The sequence below is a fragment of the Amphimedon queenslandica genome, unplaced genomic scaffold (genome assembly GCF_000090795.2).
Source record: "Amphimedon queenslandica unplaced genomic scaffold, v1.1 AMPQUscaffold_10130, whole genome shotgun sequence".
Lineage (NCBI taxonomy): Eukaryota > Metazoa > Porifera > Demospongiae > Haplosclerida > Niphatidae > Amphimedon > Amphimedon queenslandica.
Window position 1 is genome coordinate 2,879 of NW_003549599.1, and position 2,476 is coordinate 5,354.

The 2,476-nt window shown below is 32.8% G+C and overlaps 1 protein-coding gene across 1 annotated transcript; it reads left to right on the forward strand.

Moving 5' to 3' along the window:
* Nucleotides 1–4: 4 nt before the first annotated feature.
* LOC109590377 (tyrosine-protein kinase Btk29A-like) lies at nt 5–2,077 on the forward strand (the record flags this gene model as incomplete). Its single annotated transcript, XM_020006301.1, has 5 exons — nt 5–133; nt 443–626; nt 796–872; nt 950–1,030; nt 1,693–2,077. Coding segments are annotated over 5 exons (558 nt in total), but the record flags the coding sequence as incomplete, so codon positions are not given.
* Between the last annotated feature and the right edge of the window lie 399 nt (nt 2,078–2,476).

Sequence of the window (2,476 nt, forward strand, 5' to 3'; positions counted from 1 at the left end):
AGGTTCTCTACTCCAGTATCTTCGTAAAAATAAACACTTAGTAGATAAGACAGACATAATACTTGACATGGCTCTACAGATTTGTGCTGCTATGAAGTTTTTTGAACAGTCTGGTTTTATACACAGAAATTTGGTGAGTGAATAATTAAGTCAGGGGGTTCTCACCTGTTGGTCAGTATAGAAGTGCTTGCTGCATTTATCTTTTAAATATCATTTGCATGATGAGCACTTTCACAGATGCTTCATTTGTTTTTTTAAAGTTATTTCTCATCTTGCTATAGTCCATGCTTTAATTCTGCATGTTATCCTTACATCATGTTTTTTAAATACACACCCATCTAAACATTAGCCAATTTTAACCAGCTACATGTACCACAAAATTAATGTCCTTCACCAAAATTTAACTTTCATAGTTTCGCCATTCTTCTACACACACCTACAGGCTGCTATGAATTGTCTGGTTGGTGATAGGAATATTGTTAAAGTCGGTGGTTTTAGTTCAGCAAGATTTGTTCCTGACGACGAATACACAGCATCTGAAGGTGCAGAGTTTCCTGTGAGGTGGTCAGCACCTGAAGTCATCACTCATGCTAGATATAGCAGCAAATCTGACATTTGGTCATATGGTAAGCTATTTGTAATTTTAATATTTTATTTTTAAGTTAAGTTGGCACTGAATCTGAATTTTTCTTATTGATGCACATCATTTTAATCAAACAAAATTAGTAATTTGTGCAATTAGCAAGACAAAAAAGCAAAACATGTACTTAATGCTATTAATCATTTTGTCATTAGGTATTTTGTTGTGGGAGTTGTGGACTGGTGGTAAAATTCCTTACCCAGCCTTTACTAATCCTGAAATATTAGATGGAGTAAGTGTGTTTTTTTCTTTTTCTATACTTCTCCATTTTAACCATTTTTATCTTTGTTTTCACTTGCTCTGTTTTAGGTTTTAAAGGGATATCGGTTAGAAAAGCCTAAATTATGTCCTTCTAATATTTATGATTTAATGACAAGGAGTTGGGAAAAGGTATGATATACATTACAATGTTTAAATGTTTTGGCCAATTATTTCAATTGATGATTTAAATAGCATCTTACACATGTACATGTATCTATTGCAGGTTAACCTACTAAAATTGAACCTACAATGTAGTTTGTACACGTGCATGTAATTAGAATTAGTCACGTAAAACTGTAGTACTGTATAGATAGTCAAATACATGGTCTTTAGCATGTTTTTGGCAGAAATCATCACCTAAATACATCAAACTTTTACAGTATAGGGGCTTTGATACTGTCTTGCGAGCCTGCAGACAATTCTCCAGCCTACAGTCATTTGAGTGGATGACCCAAATGATCTGGCTTGTGGGGCTGTTCAAAATAAATCATAAGTATAAATTAGTATGTTGGCTAAAATTTTGCAGATTTAACCAGCTTAGATTTTTTAAATTCATATTCTCATATCTACAATTATTTATATTATGATAGACTTCACTTGCTGAGCAGATACCATAGATTTGGAAAATTTCATGTTGCAAACAAATAATTAGTAGAAAAAAGTCATGTTATTTTTCATTGTAGAAATATTTCACATGTTAAACTTTGCTGTTAACAATTAAAGTATAATTAATTAACAGTGAAACTTTCCCAAGCTAGAGGTCATTGCTATTACTCATTCTCTGTATATAGAATCCTTTCAAACGGCCATCATTTGCTGTCCTCCTTGATTATCTCAAAGCCATGGTAGGAGATGATTATAGTGATGTGATTGACTAATCATGCACCATTATACACGCATGAACTATTAATTTTAGTGTCTTGCATTTATGTTGCCTCCTTGTGTATGATCTATTGCTGTATATCATGTGTTTTTTACTTTTAACGAATAAAGACAGTGTAAATTCTACTTTTATTATTGTTGAACTTAAGCTACTTAACAGTATATAATTGTACAGAAATCAGTTGTTAAGTAAGAAATAACACTGAAAGTAGGTCATGCAGAAATCAAAAGATAATTATCATTATTATTTTTAAAAATACCCATAATAGTTTTGCAGATTATTAACTGCTTGACCAAATTATATTCATTATGATTCTATGTATGGCATGGTCAAAAATCCACAGTTATTCTATACTATATCCCAGTTGAGTTTGGGACAAGAAAAACTGGAATAACTTTTTATAGGAATGTGGGATAAGGATGAAACTTTCACAGGTTCTTAGTCGCCAAAGTCCATCAAAATCTGTGAAATCTTGGGTCTCTCAACTCTTGGGAACCCTGAGAACCGGGTTCTCCCTATAAACCCAATGGCATACCAAAATGACGTTTTATGACAATTTATCTACGTCATAGTTTACATAAGAACATGTGGTCGAGCGCCCAAACTGATAATTCTTGTTTTAAAAAGCTAACAGAGCAAGATCTTCTGATAATGATGGCCTTTATGAAGACTAGTTGACTCCAGTAGCTATT